The sequence below is a fragment of the Sinocyclocheilus grahami genome, unplaced genomic scaffold (assembly GCF_001515645.1).
Source record: "Sinocyclocheilus grahami isolate Dianchi unplaced genomic scaffold, SAMN03320097.WGS_v1.1 scaffold2131.1, whole genome shotgun sequence".
Lineage (NCBI taxonomy): Eukaryota > Metazoa > Chordata > Actinopteri > Cypriniformes > Cyprinidae > Sinocyclocheilus > Sinocyclocheilus grahami.
This window is the reverse complement of record NW_015507310.1, coordinates 128,932-129,628: the sequence shown is the minus strand read 5'-3', so window position 1 is coordinate 129,628 and position 697 is coordinate 128,932. Positions and strand designations below refer to the sequence as shown.

At 43.0% G+C, this 697-nt stretch overlaps 1 protein-coding gene across 1 annotated transcript in view; it reads left to right on the top strand.

Annotated features, from left to right (window-relative positions):
- Positions 1-697, top strand: part of LOC107574154 (disintegrin and metalloproteinase domain-containing protein 10-like) — a gene marked incomplete at its 5' end in the record, with an annotated part of 24,571 nt that overhangs the window by 8,830 nt on the left and 15,044 nt on the right. Inside the window, one exon of the mRNA XM_016260621.1 lies at positions 263-647. Coding sequence (XP_016116107.1) covers positions 263-647 — 385 coding nt within the window. The remainder of the gene's footprint in view (positions 1-262; positions 648-697) is intronic.

The following is a 697-nucleotide window of genomic DNA, read 5'->3' as shown; positions in this document are numbered from 1 at the left end:
AAAAAAAAAAAAAGTAATTGTATAAAAACGCTGCATATTCTTCACTGTGTAAATTAAATATATATTTCTTTTTATTTAAAGTTACAAAAGTGATTTAGTCAAGAGCAGCGAGTGAGATTTTCACTTGTGTTGTTTGAGTAACACGAATGACAGAGCAGGAATATTAGACTACTGTCACTTTAAGAGCTTTGGGAGTTCTCTTTTGCTGCTGATTGCGTTTCAACGACTTAAAATCACTTGTTTTTAAACCGCAATGCTTAAAAACGCATACAAACGATAAGCACATTAATGTCACATGAGCATTTAACCGCGATAGAGACGATAAGTCCAATATCTCTACTGGTTAATCGTGTCTACCGTATATTGCCCACCCCTAGTGATGATGGTGGTGATAATGATTATTGTGGTGATGATGGTCCACAGCATGACTCCGGGTCGGAGTGCACTCCGGGCGAGTCCAAGAGCCAGGATAAGAAGGAGCGAGGGAACTACATCATGTACGCTCGAGCCACATCCGGAGACAAGCTGAACAACAACAAGTTCTCCGTCTGCAGTGTCAAGAACATCAGCCAGGTGCTGGAGAAGAAGCGCGGCAGCTGTTTCGTAGGTGAGTCTCAGAGCGACGGGAGAGTGAGTCCTGATCTTCAGCTGGAGCACTGACACCTGTGTGTGTGTGTGTGTGTGTGTGTGTGTGTGT